Source organism: Trichosurus vulpecula, chromosome 8 (assembly GCF_011100635.1).
Source record: "Trichosurus vulpecula isolate mTriVul1 chromosome 8, mTriVul1.pri, whole genome shotgun sequence".
In the NCBI taxonomy this organism is placed as follows: domain Eukaryota; kingdom Metazoa; phylum Chordata; class Mammalia; order Diprotodontia; family Phalangeridae; genus Trichosurus; species Trichosurus vulpecula.
This window is the reverse complement of record NC_050580.1, coordinates 162514191-162536771: the sequence shown is the minus strand read 5'-3', so window position 1 is coordinate 162536771 and position 22581 is coordinate 162514191. Positions and strand designations below refer to the sequence as shown.

General features: G+C 37.4%; 1 protein-coding gene across 8 annotated transcripts in view; it reads right to left on the bottom strand.

The window, feature by feature from the left end:
- The window catches only part of ZNF280D (zinc finger protein 280D), an 81284-nt gene extending 58964 nt beyond the window's left edge, over positions 1-22320 (bottom strand). For 4 of the 8 annotated variants that reach the window (XR_005008917.1, XM_036734286.1, XM_036734288.1 and 1 more), the window contains exons 1-4: positions 8180-8470; positions 7870-8038; positions 1008-1222; positions 3-161 (exon numbers count right to left, since the gene is read on the bottom strand). Coding sequence is in view for 7 of the 8 variants with exons in the window: in XM_036734286.1 (XP_036590181.1) it covers positions 3-161; positions 1008-1035 (187 nt within the window). In the remaining variant the exon portion in view is untranslated. Of the gene's footprint in view, positions 1-2; positions 162-1007; positions 1223-7869; positions 8039-8179; positions 8471-22187 lie in introns of those variants that run through there. The other 4 variants (XM_036734287.1, XM_036734291.1, XM_036734292.1 and 1 more) reach the window with 4 other exon arrangements.
- Positions 22321-22581: the final 261 nt, after the last annotated feature.

Genomic DNA, 22581 nt, shown 5'->3' with positions numbered 1-22581 from the left:
ACTTGAAATGGCTGGTTTTGAACTTGCAATCTCCCCAACAAAGATTGGCTCATCATCATCATCATCATCATCATCATCCTCAACTTCTTTTACTTTCTTCTGCCATGGTTCTAGCTCTTCTTCTTCACACTCCATAAATAGTTCAGCCATTTTAAAATTATCTAATAAAACAGGTATAGATTTTGAAAGCATATTTCTTTTCAAAAAATGAAAGACTATGTAAATATAAAAAGGTATTATACATTTAGAAACAACAATTTTAAGAGAACATGGGAAAAAGAAGAACCAAAAGTGCCATTTTGAATTAAAAATGCAAAAAAAATTCATCCAACGGAAAAGTCAAAATATAATGGTAGTATCCTGGGCAAATACCTTATTTATATAATTATCATTATACCTTCCATCGATTGGAAGAAATTCCTCCTAATCAATATCATATACTTTCTCTTCTAAATTGTTATTGTTCTTCAAAAAAATTCACATTTATTCAAATTTATATTCAAATTTATGTTGGACTATTAAAACCCTATATATTTCTGTACATTTTTATGTCTCATGTTCATGCTACTTCTCTCACAGGGAAAAGTCTCCTCCTTTCCTTCTGCCTACTCAAATTATCTGTCTTACATCACTTATGAAAAGCCTTCTACAACTATTTCAGCCAACAAACAATCTTTCCTTCTGACCGTTATTGCACTCATGGTTAGTACTACTCAGATCAAAACTTAACTACATAAAGTTGTATACTGTTTGCTAATTATTTTGATTATATAAGTTTCATCTCCCTAAATAGATTGTAAGCTCCCTTTGTTAGTACTTACTGCCACAGGCTGGAGCCTAGCTCAATACTAGGTATACAATACTCAATAATACTTCATCTGATTGAATATTCAGATAATTAGGTAAAATAAAAGTCTTAGCCAATGCCATAGCTAGAAATTAATAATACCATCAACCTAATTAAAGATTACCAATAGAATAGTAGTAGCAACTATAATACCACTTACCTTTTGGGTGGAGAGGGTTGTCACCCATCAAGTTCCAGAGCAAACTTTCTGTGAAATGCCACCCAAATGACAAACATCAGTATGTATGGTATGTCATTTGATTCATGCCAATTAAAACATAGAACTGGGAATTCACAAGTCCTCAGGTCTAACTCCCACCTCCATGAAACTCACTGTACGATGTCAGACAAGTCAGTAAATCTTGGTTTTCCTGTCTGCAAAAGAAATAAAGCCATTAAAATGGATTTGATTGAAGCAAACGTGCTGAAATAGCCTTTTGTGATTTACTTATAAAACTCTTCAAAATAGGTTACATGAACACGTTGTAAACTTACAGAAGTATATTCCAAAACTTTGTATTTTGAATTCAAATACATTTTCTCATAGAAATAATATAAATATATAAGATTAGGATCTAGGCCACAAGTCTATTTAAACCAACATATAGTTGTAGCTAGGAGGTCAATAAGCATTTATTAAGTCCTGCTGTACAAGAGATGAATAAATTCTGGATGCAGGTACTCATATAGTATGACAGGGGAGAAATAAAGAACTGAGACTCCTTTCTCTATGATAGGTTTTTTGTAAAGAAATTTATTTTAAGGCAGTCATGTACATCTCTATCTGCTGAAGAGAAAGAAAAACATCTCCCCTTCCACATGTACCATATTTCATTTTATTTCATCCTTTTTATAGTTTCTTTTTCTATACTTAAGTCTATCATCCAGCTGAAACTCACTTAAATGTACAATGAGTGGGTCTCAATTTATTTACCACCAAATTATTGCCCAATTTGTTAAACAATAAACTCTTTCACTGGGTCTTACTTTCTTTTTGTATTTTTGCATGTTTGGTTGAATAACTGGTATGTCATCTATTCTGCTGATCTATTTCTCTCTTTTTTTATGCCCAGTACCAGATAGTTTGGGGGAATAAGTGATTTATAATACATTTGCAAGTCTGAGTGTAAGACCAATTTTATTAGCTGTTCTTATCAGGGAACTCTGCTAAGATATTCTGACTCACTTATTTTTGATATGCTTCACTATTCATCTAGTTCCATTAAGAAACCTCTTGATATTGATTTATAGTAAATTAAATATATAAACCAATTTGGGAAATAAATTTACTAATATAAATTCATTCTACTGGAAAAGGCAGTGTGCCACAGTGGATAAAAGCTTGGATTTGAGGTCAAGAAGACCTGAATTCAAGTCCTAATATATGCAAGCTTTGTGGTCAGTCATGTTTAAATCACTTAAGCTCTCAGTGTATCAGGTAAATCTCTGAAATAAAGGAGAGCTACCCAATGGTGGAGACAATATTTACACCTAGAGATGCCCATACTCATGAAATCCCAGTGACAGTCCTCTCCCTCCAAAACATAAACATTTAATATCCCACCAAATTTTTAGGTGCTTCTGTATTTCGATGATTTCAGTTTTCTAGTTGTCCCTGTATAAATTCTTGGGAGAAAAGATTCTTGTAAATAAAATTATTACTTTTTTATTCTAGAGAAGATATGCCAACAAACTGGGTGCTTATCAATTAGGGCATGGCTGAACAAACTATGGCATATGAATATTACTACTTCACAAGAAATGATGAAAGAGGAAGATTCAGGAAAACCTAAGGATTTAAAGAATTAAGGGAGCAGGACCAAGAGAACTCTTTTAATGGTGATTATAATATTGCAAAGGAAAATATTTGTGAAAGACTCTGATCAATGCAAAGGCTAATCATGACTGTAGAAGACTGGTGAATCATGATTTCTACCTCTTGGCAGAGAAGTCTAGACTAGGACAGAAAACTAGAGGAGCAGAAGATAAGACATACATTCTCCAGATATGACATGTGGATTTGTCCTGCATGCCTATGTTATTTGTAAAAAAGGATGAGGCCATTTATTTTGAGCAAGGGAAAAGTAATAGTAATAGTGATAAGATGATAATGAAAGGAAGACATATAAAAGAGTCATCAATGAATTATCTTAAAATACATGTAAGAGAACACAAGGAAGTTCAGGAGATACAAATCAGCTAGATAGTACTGGTAATACCATGTTAAATTTAACATATACTTTTTAAAAAGCTGTATAATTAAAGATAAAAAATCCTCTTTTTCATTCTTTATGGAAATCTGCATGTTTGCTAATGTTGGCAAAATTCATAATAAATGAAAATTAAGTGCCTACTATGGGCCAGGTACTGTGTGCTAGGTGCTGAAAATACTGGGTCAAAAACAAAACCACCTCTGACAAGGAACTTACATTCTCTCATGGGAAATAATACAAATTCACACAAGTTAATACAAAATATACATACAGCAAATGGGGGGTGAGGGGAGAAGACAGAGGGAAGAATGAGGAAAGGCTTCACGCAGGAGGAAAGAATTTGTGAGAGCTGAGCTTTCAGGAAAGATGGGGATTCCAAGAGTATGAGGTGAAGAGGGAGATGAGGAAGACAGCCTGGGCAATGGCAGAGGTGGGATGTGCAATGTGAAGAACAGCAAGCAAGTTAACTTGGCTTCCCTATTAGGAGTATGTGAAGTGGAATGTTTAATAAACCTGGGAAGTCATGTTGGAATCAGTCTGTTAAGGGCTTTAAAGAGCAACAAGGAGCCAATGGTGTTCAGACTTGGGCTTTAGGAGGGAGAACAATTAGAATGATATTGCAATAACCTAGATAAGAAGTAATGAGGGACTGAAGATAGTAGACACACGAGGAGGAGACATATGAGATATGCTGTGGAGGAATTCAACAAGACTTGGCAACGAACTCTGTGAGGTAAGAGTTGAGGAAAACTAAGGTTATAATCCTGTGCAATTATAAGGATGACAGAATACTTGAGGTAGGGGATTTTGCAAGAGGGGTTTGAGGAAAGATAATTAGCCCTGTTCTGGACATGAATTTGGCATGTCTTTTGGACATTCAGTTCTAAAGAGCTAATAAGTAATAAGTGATAAAGGACTGGAGGTCAAGAGAGAGACAAAAATTGAATATAGAGAAATCTGGGAGTTATTCACACTGAGATGGTAACTAAGCCATGAAAGCTGATGAGGTTGCTATGAAGAAAAGTATAAAGAGAAAAGAGAAGAGGATCCAGAAGAGAGTCTTAGACTACATCCATAGTTAGGGGGTACCAAACTGAGAATAAGGCAGGGTGCTAAGGTAGATACAGGAGTTCCAAGAGTCCAAGGATTCAACCTGTCATAACCTTAGAAAAGCCACTCCCTAGGCCTTAAGTTTCCTCAACTGGAAAAAAAAAAGATAGAAGATGAACTTTCAAGCCCCTTACAGCCTAATAAATCTGTGACAGAGCAAAAGAAAATGAGGTGGGGACAGACAGATTATGAAAACACAGAAAACAATATCACAAAAACCCAAAGGAGAGAGTATCCAAGAAAAGAGGGTATTCCAGGGTCAAATGCTATACAGAGAGGTTAAAAAAGATGAGAACTGAGAAAAGGCCACAGGATTTTTTAAGACACCAGAGGAAGATTTAGAGAGAAAGTTTTCAGAAGAATGACAAGGTCAGAAGCCAAACTACACATCTACCTAAATACCACTATAAATATACTTCTACAAAATACCAGGTTAAAAAAAAAATCTCAAAATTCTTTATAACTAATATTAGATGTATAAGAAGATTTTAGTTCTGTTATTTCTGGTGATAAACAGATATCAAATTCTATCTGCTGAGACATTTCCATTTAACTTGTTATGTTTTCAGATTCTTTATAACAAAGAGCTATAGAAAGAATAACTTTGAAAAGCTAATGAAGTAAAATCCCACAAAAAAGCATAACCCAAGTAAATCATATGGCTGTAATTCAATAACACTGTCAAGTTTTGTGCTGCTAAACTGACAAAGAACAAAACAAATAACCAATTCAAAAATTTCAATGTATACCAACTAACATTTCGAAAACTTAGTGTCTCCTCAATTTCCAACATGGAAAAGAAGAGCTATATAGTTCAGTATACACAAAACATTTCTTTTTTCTCCTAATACTAGGAATTATAAATAGTAAATAAGTAGTTTATTGAATGGGAGTCAGGCTTCATGGATAAGAGGAACAGATGCCAAAGATAAGGCATTATTAATAAGTGTAGGAAATAAAATAAACAAATGAATGGCAAAACAAAATACTAACTCTGAATATGAAATGATCTCAAGTAACTTTTAATATGACACTGCCATATATCAAATTGCTATATCTAGTTTTTCTTTCTCATAACAGTTGTAATGAGGGGAAGGAGATGGGGAGAGGGAAAGGGTCCAACTCCTCACAATTCTTTCAATTCAAATAGATACATGACCTAGATATAAAGAGAGGTACTACAAGAAAATGTGAACATAGAACATATTACCTAACAGACCTATGGATTGGCAAACAATTTATGAATAAATGAGAGATAAGAGCAAAGTAGTAAAATGGATTATTTGGATTACATTAAATTAAAAAGATTTTATACAAATAAAACAAATGTACCAAGATCAAAAGGAAAGCAAAAAATTCGGGAAAAATTTTTATAGACAGATTCTCAGATAAAGGTCTCATATATCAAATGTATAAAGAATTTTGCCAAATCTATAAGAGAGTATGAGTCATTCTCCAATTGACAAATGGTCAAAGGATGTGAATGAGCAGTTTTCCAATGAAGAACTCAAAACAATTTATAGTCATGAAAAAAATGCTCCAAACCATTACCGATTAGAGAAATGAAAATTAAAACCTTACGATATCGTCTGACACCTATCAGATTTGCTAAAATGAATGGAGGGGAGAATAACAAATATAGGATAGCATGTGGGAAAACTAGGTCACTAATTCAATATTGGTGGAACTGTGAACTAGCCATTTTGGAGAGCAATCTGGAATTATGCCCAAAGATTTATTAAACTGCCCATACTTTTTTTTTTAATTAGATTTTTTATTTTTAGTTTACAACACTTAGTTCTACATGTTCTTTAGTTTCAAATTTTCTTCCCTTCCCTTCCCTCCCCTCCCCTCCCTCCTTCACCCCAAGATGACATGCAGTCTGATATAGATTCTGTATAAACCTTCACATTAAACTTATTTACACAATAGTCAAGTTGCAAAGAAGAATTATGACCAATGGAATGAATCATAAGAAAGAAGAAACAAAACCAAAAAAGAAGAGGAAAAAAAAGAGAGAGCAAATAGTTTGCCTCAATCTGCATTCAGACTCCACAGTTCTTTCTCTGGATGTAGCTCGCTTTTTCCATCATGAGTCCTTTGGAGTTGTCTTTGAGCCCTGTATTGCTGAGGAGAGTCAAGTCTATCAAAGTCAGTCATCACAGAATCAATGTTATCTGTGGTTGTGTACAATGTTCTCCTGGTTCTGCTCCTCTCGCTCAGCATATCATGTAATTCTTTCCAGGTTATTACGAAGTCCCTCTCTTCCCCATTTCTTATAGCGCAATAGTATTCCATTACATTCATACACCACGATTTGTTCAGCCAGTCCCCAACTGATGACTGCCCATACCTTTTGACCCAGCAATACCACTACAAGGTGTGTTTTCCAAGATGATTACGGAAAAAGGAAAAGAGCCATTATGTTCTAAAATATTTATAGCAGCTCTCCTTGTGGTGGCAAAGAAATGGAAATTGCAGGGATGCCCATCAACTGGGGAATGGCTGAACAAGTTACGGTATATGATCGTGATGGAATAATACTATGCTATAAGAAATTATGAGCTCAATGATCTTAGATAAACATGGAGAGACTTGCACAAAATAATGAAGAATAAAATGAGCAAAACCAAGAGAATGTTGTTATATAGTAACAGCAATATTGTTTTAAAAACAACTCTGAGTGACTAAGTCATTTGGACTTAATATTATAAATACCCAAATTAACTACAAAGAATATATGAAGGAAGATGCTATCTGCATCCGGAGAAAGAACTGATAAGTAAAAGTATGCATAGAATGGTTTTATACATATACACATATCTGTGCCTAACGGTGGCTACGGGGGGAGGAGAAGGGGAAGAAAAAAGGAAAAAAAAGTTACATAACTTTGTTATATATTTAAAAGGAATAGCAAGTTGTAAATAATAAATTTGCAGTTTCATGTACAATCCTCTTTTTTTCTTCTATGTTATGGAAATGTTTGTTTTATTTCTTAAGTTCAGAATAAAATAAATACAATTTTAAAAAAAGAAAATAAATTCAAGTAAGCTTCTCTCCCTATAAATATCATTCAAAACTGGTCCATAACCCCAGATATAGCAGTGGCAGAAAAATGTTTCTCAAACAGTAGCCCTAACTCTGAGATTCAACCCATGGAGTATTTGATTCTAATGAATTCCCATAAGCCAAACCAAAGCAAACTATTACCAGCAGCTAGGTAAACACTAGACTTTTCAAGCCCTGATGATGACCATAAAATATAATAAAAAGACTATCCTTACTAAATATAGCTACATTTTTTAAAAAGTGGAATTCTATAGAAAAAGCACATAGTTTAGAAGTATGGCAGGATTTAGATGAACTGATGCAAAGTGAAGTAGAACCAGGAAAATAACATATATGATGACAACAGAAATGGAAAGAATAGCCCAAAACCACAAAAAAAAAAAAAAAAACCCAACCCAAATAAAAAAATAAATACCATACAAACTTACTCCTACATAGGAGAATACTATATATAACACTAGACTTTTAAATATGTTGGTTAGTTTTGTTTAATTTCCCACCCTCATTTTTATTCTTTATTTTATGAGATGATTCTCTAGGAGAGGAAGGGAAGGAAAAAAATATTTCTTGTCTACTATTTGCCAAGTGCTGTGCTAAGCACTTTATAAATACTGCTCATTTGATACTCACAAAACCCTGTGGAGCAGGTGCTATTATTATCCCCACTTTACAACTGAGGAAACTGAGGCAGACAGCAGTTAAGTGACTTGGCCAAGTTAGCATGTGAGGGCAGATTTCAATTCAGATGTTCCAGAGTACAGGCCCATCACTTTATTCACTTTGACACAGCTTGTGGCTTCTAAGGGCAAAAAGAAATAAGGAACTGTAGGTATAAAAAACAAAACACAAACTGATGCAAAACAAAGTAAAAAGAAACAGGAAAATAATATATGACTACAACAACCTAAGTGGGAATGATAATAATAAAAACACAACTTACTGCTATTGTTTTAATGACCAAGCTTGGCCCCAAAGATGAGGTGAGAAAACATATCTCCGTCCTTCTTGGCAGAGGTAAGGGATACATTGTCAGACTTGGTTGGTATGTTAGTTTTCTGAGCTGCTTCCCCTCCTCCCCTTCCCCTTTATTACTAGAGTTAACTCTGGCCAGGGACTAGAGGAAGGATATTTTGGGAAACAAACAAAAGATATCAATAAAAGAATTTAAGGTTAATAACTTGCACTTACAAAGGAAAAAACCACCCGATTTAATAACTTCCTACAGAGTATCATATGCAGTTAGGACTGTTCTAACAATTTAATATGTCCTTTTTAATATATCCTGCATATAAATGTCAATTATAAATTGTTTCTTAGCTGATCATAGGTAGTCCAGGATTGTCCCCACAAAGTACTGAAACTATGCCATAAATTAAGTCATATTTATGAAAGGAACATTATAATTACGGATTGTGTTCCTAAGCCAAGTTTCAACATCAAGTCAAGCATAAATGATTAACAGTATGTCACTGATCATGTATTTAAAGTTCCAGTTTTTTAATTATAAACTTCTTTTACTACTTTCATTATTAAGGCTCTTTAAAACTATAACATGATTCATTTCACCATATACTATTTTATGGTTTCTATGACCCTTCTTATGATATGCACCCAAGAATAGGTTGCTTTTTAGAAGTTGTAACTGCAAGTACAATCTTTCCTCTGGGGAATACAAAGGAACTGATATTACTTGCTAAAAAAAAACAACCATACACATTTATATACAGCTACGTTGATAATTGAGGCTTTTTTCCCCTCCATTAGGATCATTGTGCAATGCAAGTTAATTCCTCCCTCAGAGAATCTGAGTTAGCATTCATGTGTAGAATTACATGTAAAGGATAAAGCTGTAAGCATCTCTACCACAAGGGCCTTTGATTCTCACTTGAGAGAAAGACCCAAGACCATCCTCCTAGTAATGGCAAGGCAATTCATTGACAGAACTCCTAGAGAAGACTTGTGGTTGTATTAATTGGCTACTATCTTGCATACCTATGTAGTTTTAATTACTTTTCATTCCCTTACTTTCATCCTTACAGAACCAGCTGAGATCTCCCCAATTAAAACTCCATATATAAAGGTGTCCATGTGGGCCCAAATAGTCCCATAACACCTGGCATATTATCCTTCACATCCCCCTTGTTATCTGACCTCTCCATAGCTGAACACTGAAATCTTATGATTTTTATTCTAATCAACAAATTACAGTACTCAAAAATCTGGAAGCAGAATAACAAATATCTTGTTTTTTCTTTATTCACCACCTAGAACTCCCTCCAAAAAGAAAGGTTATTTGTATTGCTAATACATTTCAGATTCCTGTACAAAGGCGGGAAGCTGTGAAGCCATCTTAAGAGTGTCTCAACACTACCTCAATCTGGAGATGGATTTGGAGGACCACAGCGCCTGACCTCCTACTATACCCAGCCCTTATTGAGTATGTCAGCTATACAGAATATACTTAATGAATCTCTTCTAGACCCGAGTCATGTGTGTGTGTGTGCGTATTTTTATTGGTTTCCTCCACTCATTTGGAAATGTTCATGCCAAGTGGAGGAATTCAAACTGAGTGGGAAGACATATACTATCAGAAGTTTTTCAATGCACTGATCAGTTTTGTTGATACTTTGTTCCTTAAAAGAACTGTTGTATGTTAGGACAGCTAGATGGCACAATGAATACACCACCAGGCCTGGAGTCAATAAGACCCAAGTTTAAATCAAATCAAATGGCCGGCTATGTGATACTGAGCAAAGCACTGATTTTCTGTTGGCCTCAGTTCTCTCATCTGCAAAATGGAAACAATTAACAGCACTTACCTCGAAAAGCTGTTGTAGGACGTTATGAGATAGTAATTGAAAAGCGCTCTGCACAGTGTTTGGCACATAGCAGGTACTAAATAAATGTCAACTATTATTATATGGAATGGTCTCTGGGAGGAAAGAGGGAGATAAGACAGGGGGAAATTTAGAAGATTTAAATATAGACTCCAGGCCACACGTGGCCTTCTAGGTCCTTGGTTGGGGCCTTTTGACTGTCCAAGTTTTACAGAACAAATCCTTTAATTAAGGGGATTTGTTCTCTGAAGTTTGGACCTGGAGGGCTACATGCAGGCCTTGAGACTGCAGGTTCCCAACCTCTGGCTTAGATGTTAACTATACAAGGAATCCCAGGGTGGTAGAAGTAAACTTCACTGTGCTTTTTATTTAGAAATTGCCAAACAGTTCTTATTTTTATTACGAGCAATTAACTACAAGAAGGGCCATTGCCTGACAGAGACTACGAATTAAGGAGTTCCCATGAGAATTTTATTTGGTATATATGATATAAAATCAAAAAGTAAAAGCAAAGACAATTTGGCTAGATTCAAGCTAACATGATATAAGGGGAAAAAATCCAGCCATAAAGAGACATGGGCATAGTGTTGTAACATCTTATAACACTGTCTTTCAGAGTGAGAATACAGATTGGGAAAAGAACATTTTAATTGCTTTCAACAGTGGTTTGGATTCATAGGTAGCCCAGTACACGTCTTCAAATCATATTCTTTCTTGTGTTTTTGCAAGGCAGAGTTAAGTGACTTGCCCAGGGTCACACAGCTAGTAAGTATCACGAGTCTGAAGCCAGATTTAAACTCAGGTCCTCCTGAATTCAGGGCCAGTGTTCTATCTACTGCACCACCTACCTACCCTTCAAAGCATATTCTTATAAACAATAACTTCAAGCTTCAATTGTTTAAGTATGGTATCCTCTGGGTCTTAAAGCTTTTAAAACATACTGCAAAGTTAACTTTTGTATTTTAGTTTTAGAAAGTTAAAATACTAGTAATAATAGTGTCATTTAATTAATGAAAACATTTTCTGAAATAACAGGTCTCAGGTGTCTTAAAAACTGTTTAGAAATTTGAACTGTTATTTCCTTTTTCCTCTCATTAAATTTCCTCATAGCAAACCTCAATGCTGTGACTTTACCATCTCTGAGCCTGTCTTCTCATCTGTAAAGTATGAATAACAATATTATCACTACCAACCCTCAAAGGGATGTTATGTGAAAAGTATTTTGTGAACCTTATATAAATACAGTATATAAATGTAGTATTAAAAAAAAAAACACCTGTAGTTCAATTACTTTGCCAACAGGTGGCATGCACATACACAGATAAAACCAGTGAATGATAAAGTATAGGCAGCAAAAAATAAAAAAGTTCTACTGAATGAAGTACAACAAAGCAAGAAAAGATGAAAATGACATTTATATTTCTTTTTCTCAAATTTAATCTAATTCTGACTGTGAATGACATATTCCAAGGGGTATCAAAAAATTCTCAAAAAGTATTTTAAAAATTTGTTCTATCTCAAAAACAGGTTCTTGACACGCTTTTTTTTTTATTGAGGACTATTTTCAATATAATTAGCTTCTTTTGGAAACCTATGTATTTTATGCATTTAAAAACATTCCAGGAGGAGAGAGAATTCGGAACCCAAAATTAAAAAAAAAATTAATATCAATGGATCCGAGGTCGGTTATGTTGTACAAATCCAACTACTATCACTTAGGTTTGCTGATCCAGTGGAAGTCCTTAAATAATGGCTGGAAGGTTGTTGGTCAAAGATATTCATACTTTTGGTGTGGGTCTGGACTCACATAAACTAGATACATTCCTGGTAGATTGTGACTCCAAAGACGGAGGATCAGACTGGCTTTTAAAAAATTCTCTGGCTTAGGATGTCCTCTTTCCCAGAATTTCAGGGAAAAAAAGAAAACAAAAATGAACAAGAATAAAAAAATTTTTAAAACCCATTATTCTGAGAAAGCATCCAAAGGATTCACCGAAATGCCAAAGGGATCCACAAGACCTAAAAGTTAAGAACCCTTGACGGTTTAGCAGAGTATTTAGGATATTTTTTAAATAAACACTGGTTGTACCCTGATATGTGGTAAGGTAATTCATTCAGTCACATCAAGATTCTAAAAGTAGAGAACAAAAGAGTTACAGCTGAAGCAGCAAGAGGGAAGTGGGGGGAGGGCAGAAAGGTGAAACAGGGAGAAAGGAGGCCAAAGGTCATGCTTTTCTTTAAAAAAACAAAAACAAAAAACTGGGGGTATTATGCTTTATGGAAAAATTGCATATAGGGACCTACAACCAAGATTTTATAATCTTATTCATAAAAAAGGTTTGAACATTAAAAATTATACCTCTAATTTATAATAAAAAATTGAAATTTAATGAAAATTAACCTTTTCATGTTATATAAGACAACGAAATTTTGAGAAGATCTCAGATCAGAAATTAAAAGCTTGAAGCCTTTACACAGGGGCCTACTGTTTATCAGAGCAGGTGTCTGAGAAGTCTTGTTGAATAGGTATAGTTCCTCCCTCTATGAAACATCAAACTCAATTAGGCAAGATAAATTTTAACACTCTTCAACTCTAAGGTGCTTGGGGTCAAGATCTTTTGGTGACTGAACTGGTGGAAGGCTATGGAGTTCTAAGATTGCCATTCTAAGGGTAACTCAATGAGACTGAACAGGCTCAGCCTTCTACTGAACCAAGTCCCTATTTCAATGTACTAACAATACACCTAGTGGAATATTGGTAAACTCTGCATAGAATAGGGCAAGTCATCTTGTATAGGGTTCTGCCAACCCCATTTAAACACAGTTGATGACACATTCTTCACTTTGGTAGAGAGGAGGGAAAACTACAGATACATACAATTTCATACATACACTGCCATATATGTACATATGGTCAATTTGTCAGTGTCAGTTAGCCTTGCTTAATTCTAATTCTTTTTAAAGTATTGAGGGTGGGGAGTATACTGAAAAAATTACAATGATGTAAAAAACAAAACAATTATCAATAAAAATGTTTTAAAAGGTCTGATTGATGAGGACCAGCTCATTCCAACATCCCAACATATCTGGCTACTATTCCATATCCTTGGTATTGGTGGTACATCGAAAAGTTGGCATTTTCTACTCAAAAAAGATAAGCAAAGTCCTCCTAGGACTCCTGAATAAGCTCTGACCAGTAGCTTTGTATATTATAATATGCAACATGGTCACTAAGTTGCAGCTGACCAGTCCCAACAACCAGGAAGTTAGGAAGGTTACTCTGGCTCAGTCTGCTAAGAATTCTTGGAAGGGATATTCCTTCCACTGATGCAGGGAAGAATACATTCATAATCAGTCCTCAATGTCCTCCCACAAACCATCAAAAGAGAATCCAGCCAACGTGCTGAATTAAGGCTTTCTTGCAGTTCTTTTTACATTTTGTGGGCAACAAGCCCTACTCATCTATTATCCCTCAATCTTCCCCTTAGCACTTACAAAAGAAATCAATTCAATTTCAGTAATGTAATATTGTCACAAAAAACCAAAAGTATAAATGTGAATTATCAAAATAAGTGACCTCACTAATTTCACAACTTTCCTTATTTTGCTGCAGTCATGCTTTTATTAATGAAGAATTCATTTCAATTATGCCCTTACTTCAAGGTTAGAAACTTCACCAACAGCAGATTATAAGAAGCAATGACGATTAAGACTTTTAGAACCTTAGAGATAACTAATTCAAACTCTTACTCCAAGAATCCTCTTGACAACATCCCTGAAAGGTGATCATCAATCGAACATGTTTGTGGCTATCATAGGTTATGCATGTGCTAGGTACTGGTGATACAAAGAAAAAAATGAAATACTCCCTGCTCTCATGGGATTTATGGACACCACGTACACATAGAAGCACTTACAAAATATATAAATCTAGACTTTGTTTTATCATATCAATAAGATACCACACCATGTCTGGATAGCTCTAAATGGTAGTTATTACTTATTTGAGGAAAAATCTGCCTCTCTGTAACATCTACTTCATGGGTTCGTGACATATGAAAAAGAACTGTGGTACAAAAGCATTATTTATAGTAATGACAAATGGGTAGAAAGTATTGAAGAATATATCTGATACTCTTGGCGGCAATGACTGCTTTACCATCAATGATGTAAAGACAAAGAGTTAGAAAAATCTGGAGGTATAGAGTGAAGAATGAAAAAATTAACTATACTGTCAAATGATGGAGAGTTCAGGAAATATAAAGTGCAAGAAAAGGCCGTAAGATCTGCTAATTAATAAATCGCTGGTAACCTTGGAGAAAACAGGTTCAATTGAGTGGTTGAGTTGTAAGGCAAGTAACTGAGTAATAAATGGTTAGGTGGAGAAAATGAACATAAATAGTTTCCCCAGGAGTTCTGCTGTTAAAGAGAAGAGATATAAGACAATATTTTGAGAAGATGATGGAATCAAGTGAAGAGTTTTTATAGGAAAAGAAAGATCCGAACATATTTGTGAACAGTAAGGAAGGAGTCAATTCATAAGGAGAGATTGAAAATTATGAAGAAAATCTTTCTCTGCATCAGTGTGGGGCCTATGGGTATGAAACACAGCATATCCTGCCAGACTCAAATGAGTGTTGTACTGAACAGTAGTACTCCACCCCCTTTCTTTTTTACTGTACTGCAAAAAATCATTTCCTGGTAGTGGAGTGAGTTAGAATATATTTGGAAAGGGCGATATAAAGGATAGCAACTAAATTATTTTTAAAATAGAGAGAGAAAGGGGATGATGTAAAGAGTAAGCTCCTGAAGGAGACTGAAGGGGATAGCATCAAGGGCACAAGTAAAGAAAGGGTTAGGCACCTGCAGAGAGAAACACAGTCTCTTTATCTTAGACTAGAGCAAAGGAGGAGGAAGGGAGGATTATGCAGAAATTATTTAGAATGCAGAGATGCAGAAGAAATTGTAAAAGGCAACTTTAATTTTTGGATAAAGTATTTGGTAAGGCCCTTTGCACAGAAGGGCTGGCCAGACAGGTGGTCTAGGTGGCATGAAGACAGAAGTGTGGGAACAGATGCTGAGGAGACTAGGATCCTCAAAAAGAAATAATAAAAGGATTGGCAAGAACTAATATGCAATAACAAAGGCCCAAATGAGTTTACATAACAATCTTGAATAACTTCTTCCATCAGCATTAAGCAGCACTCCTTTAACAGCAGAAGACAGATGGTAGAATAATCCAGGGCTGGTGTTTGGACAAGGCAAGACAATAAGACAGGGAACTGAAAGGTAGAAGACAGTGTGACACTGAGCTGAACAGTCAGGTCAAGATTTAAGGATAGAAAGTGAAGCCAAGTGATATCTTGGGAAAGTAGGGAGGAGTTGAGTTATTTGAAGTTTCAGTGAAGAAAGTAAACGGGTTTAGGAGGAATTAGCCACAAGGAGTGATTAGGACAGGAGGTTATGGTCAGATGGAAGAGTATCAGTTATGGATAACGAAGGCTGAACACTTTCTGGATGATAACGAGATCAAGAATATCACTATACCTGCATGTAGCTCCAATAGGGAGAAATAATCATAGCTGAGGATGTTAATGAACTGGGAATCAAGTGTACTTAAAGGGACATCAACTTCTAAAGTGAAGTCTCCCAAGCAAAAGGTAGGTGTTGGAGAAAAGACAAACTGCGTCCCAGGTGCTAAACTGCTGAAAAGAAGAGTGACCTGGCGGCCAACAGATAGTAACTATCAGGACACAGACAGAATGTATATGATGAACAGCAACTGTTTTGAAAGCCTCACAGTTGGCAACAGCCTTTTGCCCTCGGTGAATAATCTAGGGCATAGGCCCAGGAAGACTTGCTCATTGTGTACTTTCTTACTTCAGTAAAAGCAATCTTCTGATTCAACTACTATGCCTCCGAGCAGACCTTTTGCTTAAGATCAGATTGAACTCGGTCCAGAACAAATTGATTTAGCCCACAGGATCTAGTATAGCAATCAGATACAGTATAGCTAGTATAGCTATAGGTATCGGTCCAGAAAAAGCAGCAATACAGATGGCTTTGGACAGCACTTATAGGCATCAACTCTGACACCAATGCAAATTAAGCTTTGTTGCAAGGTCTCAAGGATGAACAGGTGAGGGGGACCAGCACCTATCCTTGGTGAGAATGGGGACCAAGAGGTAGGAATTACTGTGACTAGTGACTCTGACTACCCAACCTGCTGGAGGCCAGGGAATGGGGGTGGGAGGGAAAGCTGTAGCAGGCAGCAAGTGATTTGAACACCATACAACAGGCCACTCAGGCCCAGGTGAATGCTCTGGAGCCCTTACTCTCATATGGGCAGTGGTATGGAGGGAAAGTACTTCCCTATCCAGAGAGCCTAAAGGGTTGTCCAGAGAGGCAGATTTGTCTATGCAGGGCAGATTTCACCAGTTATTAAAAAGGGAAAAACAAGATTACTGTGCACCTTTTCTTTTTAAACCTCAGTAAAAACAACTACCTAATTCAAATACTTTGGCTCTAAGTATTCCACTTCCACCAGATCAGAAAGATTGGAAGGAATGAAGCTCAAAAGAGATGTTGCTAAGTGACAACTGATGGGGGAGAGCTAGGAAGTGAGGAGCAAGAAGCATTCCTACTCCTCCTCATGGCCCAATGTGTTCAGGTAGCAGCAGTGAAGGAGGGTACATCCAGTACTAGAGAAAGTGGCCAAGGATTCAGTGTTGTCTAGTGGGGAGACTATGATTATAAGGAGGCTGAAGTAATATAAAAAGAGCAGGTCTAATATGATGAGCAGTCTTTTATCAACAAAACCAAAAAGTACATTCAAATCAGATAGTCCTAACTATATAACCTAGATAAAATCAAGTGTTTGAAGATGTATAATCACCAATTACAAGTACAAAGGAGAGTAAAGTGCAAGACGTGCTAATAAAACAGGAAAAATGTTGTCAACAATTCATGTTTTGTATCCTAGATTCAAAGATATGTTAAATGATAATACCGAACGGTTACAAGGCAAGCAGCATTCATTGGAATATATATTAGACTGGCATTTTTTAAAACGTTGCAAAATCTGTAAGATTTTAGGTGTTTGGTTCAGAAATGCAATGAGTTCCTACTAATCATATGACTCCTCCAACATACTGTCAAGACTTCCTTACCTGCTTTGATTTCCTGCACCTTCCTTAAACATCAAAAAATTTGGTTTAGGTTTAGAAATAGTGACAAAGACAAAGCCTTAAAAGCAGCAAAAATTGCTAATACTAATAGCTGAGAAAGAGAAATTTAGGCTAATTTAATGTTGTAGCTAAGTTGTAGTCGATGAGTTTGGGGTTTTATTTCCCCTCTATTCATTGGCTCCTTTTCTAAAAATGAGGGCTTTCTGGATCAACTTAACTCTGTCCAAGGCAAGTCCAGAAAATATCTTAACTCTGATTTGATATAATATTGCTAGTGCCCTGTCAAGTTCTTGTCTATCATTAGCAAAACGTAGAAAATGTTCATTTCCTAGTGTCATACCAAGAGCGAGTTAGACACACCACAGAGTATAAGTTTTAAATGGAGAATTTAGTAGCTGGTGACCATTCAGGGTTCAACCCAAATCAGAATGGCCCCGACTTGGGGTGAAGTCGTATTTATACAGAAAAAACAGGGTGCAGTGGTTAATTATCTCTTGAAATTTAGGGATCAGGTCACAAGGTGGTCCTAGGGCACAGGGACAGATCAAAGATTCTGACAGGTTATAGTTTGGCAGGATGATCTTATCTATTGACATTCCTTGGAGGAGTCACGGAGCCCCAGGGACATTTGCTAAATGCCAAAAGGTCAGGAGTCCTTTCTTTCTTATGCTAACTGGGGTTTTCTTCCAGGCTGTGGGGCAGGGGTCTCCTTAGCAATAACTGATTTCTCCAGTACCACACCACCACAATGCTCGGTACTCAGCAGCCATTTAAAAAATGTCTGATTCTAACTAAATTTCAGTTTAGAGAAAAGGAAGAATTAAAGGAAAGAATGGCAAAAGGATATGACACCTCTTAGTACTTTTTGAGGTAGCAAGAAAAACTGTAAACCAAGTAGGTACACCATCAATTGTGGAATCAGTAAAGCATTATCACTGTGAAGAATTCAAAGGATGCCAAAATTTATTAGAACTAAAACATAATGAAGTGAACAGAATCCAAAAAAGAGTATGTAAGTTCCTTGAGGGCAGAGATAGTTTCCCTTCAGTCTTTGTAACCACAGTAGCCAGGGCTAAGCTTTATTACAAGGTGCTTAATAAATGCATGCAAGTTGACTGAATGACAATAATGCAAACTGGAAGCACAAAAAATTGAAACTGAATGGCCAATTGAAACTGACCAAGCTTGACCCTAGAGAAGAACTGAGAAAAAAGCATCTTCTTTTCATTGCAGAGTGGCACCTAAGGGTATAAAATATTATATACACTGTCATATTCTATTGCTGTTTGTTGATTTGCTAACCTGCTTTTTTTCCCCTCTTCCAAAAAAATCTTGGTCAAAAGGGTTGGCTTCCTGGGCAAAAGAAAGGATAGAAATCTATTTGGAAACGAATTATGTAAAAACGAAAGGGATCAATGAAAATAAAAAATTTTTAAATAAAATACATGATACTGTCTACCAATCCTTGCCTAACTGGGTTTAAAATATTTCTTTTCCATTACTACTCAGTTATCAAGAGGCTGGATGTTAATTCTTTCATTGTAAGAACTAAAAGAATGAGACAGGATTTCTCAGGATATATCCCTTTAAATAAAATTTCCTTGGAACAAATAATAATTTACTTTCTACTGATTCGATTACAGTAAGATATCACCTATATTACTATATCTTTATTCTAAAATACATGCAAAGCATTTAAGGGAGGAAAGGTAAAGAAGACCATGAGATTAAAAACAACATAATTATTATTCCTGACCCGGACAAAGTCCATTCTTTAAAATTAGTCTCTTATTCATGCTTTTCCTCAAAGTTCTTTACAATCATTATTTTTCATAGTACCTTCAATAAGCATCACTATTCTCATTTTACATGAATAAAATTTATCTTAGAAAGGGAACCACTTACCCCAGGTCATACCAGAAGACAACAACAAAGCAAGTACTAGCAAGATAATATCTCATTTAAAAATCTTATGTCAACTTTCCTCCATTATAAAACTGTGACATACAAAACATACTTAGTCAAACAAGTAAAAATTCTCTGTTAACTGAAAACAAAAGGATTATTAGTTTTATGGTAAGATTAAAAGATAACATATACAAATCCAATTCAATTAATTTCAATTAATGTTTATGAAATGAGTACTATATTTAAGGCATTATGATGGGTGTTGGGGATACAAAGGAAAAAAAGAAATAAGCCTGCCCTCAAAGAGCTACAAGATGTAACCCAAGCAAGGAGATTCCACTGTAAGCCAAGAGAGTCATGTATTAGCTAAGCAATGTCCAGAGGCCAATAAAGAACATTGTAGAGATAAGTACTCACTGTAAAAGGAAGATTCTATGAGGGATACGGAAAGCATAATCTATTCCTTTATTAGTAAAGAAATATTAAGTATGATTAATTCTATTATACTATGGCAGAAAAATGGGACTTCAGTTTTATTTAAAGGTTTCTTAAAGGTTGAGATATTAAGTTTTTTGCTTAACCTATTAACCAAAAAACTGTAACACGCCTTCCCAAAGCATTCCAATTAATGATTTTACCTTCAAAAGAATTGTTGAAGGTTAAGTATAGAGATAAACACAAGGAGAAAATACTTCTAGCAGAATATTCCAAAAATCTTGAGAAAGAGTTTTTTAGGAAAACCTCTACTGACTGGAGATTTAGTGAAGATGGTAATGGTAAGAGAAAAAAAAACAATGAAAAGTGGCCATAAGAGATGCTGTTTCAGGATATATGAATATAATTTCTGAGTAAGAGCCTGCAAACAAACCTTGTAATAAAAGGCCTGCTTACCCAAATAAAATCAGGAGCACTTCTTAGCAGAGTTACTTTGAATAGAAGTAATCTAACATGTTTGAACATGCATTCTGTCTAAAATATAGTCTTCCTGAGTAATGATAAAAATATTTGATTTCAATTAAAAATATAAAATCTCTTTAAATCTTCCTGTGAAATCACCAAAGAGGCTACAGAAAAAAATGGTAATAGACCATAGGGAACACACACATAAAATATATTCATGATAACATTTCTGATGTCTAAAAGAGCTTTTTTTCCCTTACAATTAAAATTAAATTTTTAATATCTAGTCTTTTTAAATTTCCAAAATAGATTACATATTACTTTCAGTTTACAGCTTGTGACCCTCAAATCTAGTCTCTTCACTGAACAATGTCTAAATAGATTCTCTGCGATGGGGGGAGGGAGGATTCCCCCCTTTACAATAGAAATTCTAGAGCATTGAAATCTGATATTCCAAAGTTGGGGGGCGGGGAAAGGGAAGGAGGGAAGGAAGGAAGGAGCTAGATTTAAAATGGACTAGACCTGAGGTTGGCCCCTTAGCCTAACACCCTTCCAAACTGGTCTAAACTCTGACATCAGTAACCTATGGGAGTAATTATCAGTAATACTAATAGTCTTTGGCAAAATTTCAAATAAAAATGTTTTTGTCTTGGTTGATGGTTGATCTTTCTTCTATTTTTCACCCCTCTCCCCCATTTCCTCTAGATGATTCAAAACTCCAATCGCTTGAAGAGCTCTAATCTTAGCTGGGTGGTACACATCTGTTTATCTAAGTAATTCATACTAAAGTATGACAGACTGAAGTTTGCCTCCCAGAGGCTATTTACTTTTAAAAGGTCAACTAAATGAGAAATATTCAGGCTTATTACCGTCTACCACCTCTGCATCCCCAAAAGAATGCTGTTCATTTGCCCCCTCCTCAAGCCTAGTAAAACAAAGAGATGATTCCTTGGGAGAAAGCTTGGTTTGACAACAGTAATTCTAATAAAACCCTTTCTTTGAACCCTTCCATGGGGGTGGGGGAGGAAGGTGAAAGGTACTAAAAGCATCCCAAACTTAAAACTGGAAGCCTAATTTTAAAAGTTCTAATTTTTTTTTAATGGACCAACCTTTGAGCTCTGCCTACACATGGGCTAGGAAGGCTACTGGTACACAGCACCACCTTCCCTCCTACCTTTTCTTAAAAGCATTAATCGACATAATTTGGGAGACACTTTCCATGTCTAGGAGCTGGGAGGACGGTCTCAGAAGTAGGAGGTAGCGTCCCTCTCGCAGCTCACACTGCCACAATACTGTGTGCCTAGCTCCACGTTTCTCAACAGGGTATTCTTCCTTAAGACAATAATGGGATGGAGAACGAATCCAACTGCAAGAGAGCCGTGAGAAGGGGAGGGGAGATCTCTTCCGCGGGCGTGGGGGGCTGGGGAGCGTGTTTTCATTCGTGACTCGGGAGAGGGAAGGGATGGGGGAGGGCCGGGAAGGGAGTCTGGCAGACGAGGCGCCGCCGCCGCCGCTGCTGCAGTCTAGCCTCTCCGGTCTTCTTTTCTCTTCTCGTTACAGACAGGTGGTGGTGGTGGTGGTGGCAGAGGTGGCGGCGGCGACTGAGGGAAAAGGGGAGGGGAATTTCCCTACACTGCCACCATCCGTACAAAAAGCGTAGGGAGCTCCCCCAGGAGAGGGAGAGAGCGAGGGGAGCGCGCGAGCAAAACCTCCTTCGTAGCCCAGGGGACGGACCCACCCGCACGCGCGCGGGCGGGCGAAGTGAAGACGGAGGAGGCGGAGGCGCCTCCGCGGCGCCTCCATCATCGCCGTCTCCGCAGCAGGCCTGCGCGGGCCCCACAGGCCTCTCCGAGCCTCAGCGAGTTGGCTGCGCAGCGGCGATCCCACCCCCGCGCCGCTCCGACCCAAGATGGCGGCCGGCGGCCACCGCCGCGCCGCGCCACCCCACCGTCCTCCCCACCCCTTCCCTCCCCCCCGGGGGGCTCCACGCACCCGCCGGACGCCCCCGCCGGGCCCTCAGCCCCCCTCCCGCCCCCCGCGGAACCAGGCGGCTCGGGGGCGCGAGGCAGGAGGCCGCGCCGGCGGCACGGCTGAAGGGGAGAGAGGGGGCGCTTACCGTGTGTGGTGCGGGAGTGGCCTTACTGGGGCACTGAGGAGGAGGAGAAAGAGGAGGAGGAAAAGGAGGAGCAGGAAAACACCGCGGCAACTGGGACGACGGCGGCTCCCATAGCGGAGCAGGCGCCTAGGCTGCGGGGAGGGAGGAAGGGAGAGAAGGGAGGGGGGCGGGGGGCTCGCGAACCCGCCGCGTTGCCTCATGGGTAGATTCCAGGTCAGCCCCAGCCAGCCCGGCTCCTTTCTTTCCTGTTAGGGGAGGGCGGAAGAGGGGAGGGAAAGGGAGAGTGGGGGAAGGGCGCCACAGCATGTGCCTTGCTCACCCCTGTTCGAGGCATCCGTTCCCCTGGGGCCACAGGGGGGGCCATGCACTGTCCCTTGGTGGGGTTCTAGATCTC